General features: G+C 33.5%; 1 protein-coding gene across 1 annotated transcript; it reads right to left on the bottom strand.

The window, feature by feature from the left end:
* Positions 1-359: 359 nt before the first annotated feature.
* Positions 360-616, bottom strand: Pmar_PMAR012218 (hypothetical protein; the record flags this gene model as incomplete). The annotated part of the gene is made up of 2 exons (XM_002768657.1): positions 360-451; positions 528-616. Coding segments are annotated over 2 exons (181 nt in total), but the record flags the coding sequence as incomplete, so codon positions are not given.
* Between the last annotated feature and the right edge of the window lie 325 nt (positions 617-941).

The following is a 941-nucleotide window of genomic DNA, read 5'->3' as shown; positions in this document are numbered from 1 at the left end:
TAGTAGTAGTAGTAGTAGTAATAGGGTAGTAGTAGGGTAGTAGTAGTAGTAGTAATAGGGTAGTAGTAGGGTAGTAGTAGTAGTAGTAGTAGTAGTAGTAGTAGTAGTAGTAGTAGTAGTAGTAGGGTAGTAGTAGGGTAGTAGTAGTAGTAGTAATAGGGTAGTAGTAGGGTAGTAGTAGTAGTAGTAATAGGGTAGTAGTAGGGTAGTAGTAGTAGTAGTAATAGGGTAGTAGTAGGGTAGTAGTAGTAGTAGTAGTAGTAGTAGTAGTAATAGGGTAGTAGTAGGGTAGTAGTAGTAGTAGTAGTAGTAGTAGTAATAGGGTAGTAGTAGTTATATTACACAAAGAGTTGTCTCACAAGCCCTTAAAGCATTCTTTAGCCATGTCCTCTTAGTACTTGGTTTAATACCCTTAAATATATGTATCTCCATTATGGTGAATGTAGGATATCTAATCATGATACATCATAATAAAGAGTATACTGCTCATGTTCTTCTTGTTGTGGTTGTTGTTGTTTGTATATTACAGTGTTATAGGGAATGTACATACTACTGCAATACAGTATAATAACTGTATAATAATAGATGTTGGTGTTATTGGTAATTGATTAAGTACCTTAATAATATATGATGATGACATAATATCATAATAAACATGATCATAATTATTAATATTACCACTGGTTGTACAGTAGGACCCCATGCTAGATATGCAATAAGACCAAAAGCACATAGCATTAATCCCATAAACGTGATCATACAAGTCAATACAATATTGAAGTATTGTGGTTTAGCCATACTCTCACGTATTGGTATAACTAATCCAATACCCTCAAAAGAGTATACTGCAGTACCAATAAATGATAACATTCTTCCACTATCTATAGCCTTAACACCATCTGATATACCATATATGCTTAATGATCTACATGCCGAATACA

The sequence above is a fragment of the Perkinsus marinus genome (assembly GCF_000006405.1).
Source record: "Perkinsus marinus ATCC 50983 genomic scaffold scf_1104296967584, whole genome shotgun sequence".
Classification (NCBI taxonomy): Eukaryota; Perkinsozoa; order Perkinsida; family Perkinsidae; genus Perkinsus; species Perkinsus marinus.
This window is presented reverse-complemented; position numbering and strand designations above follow the sequence as displayed.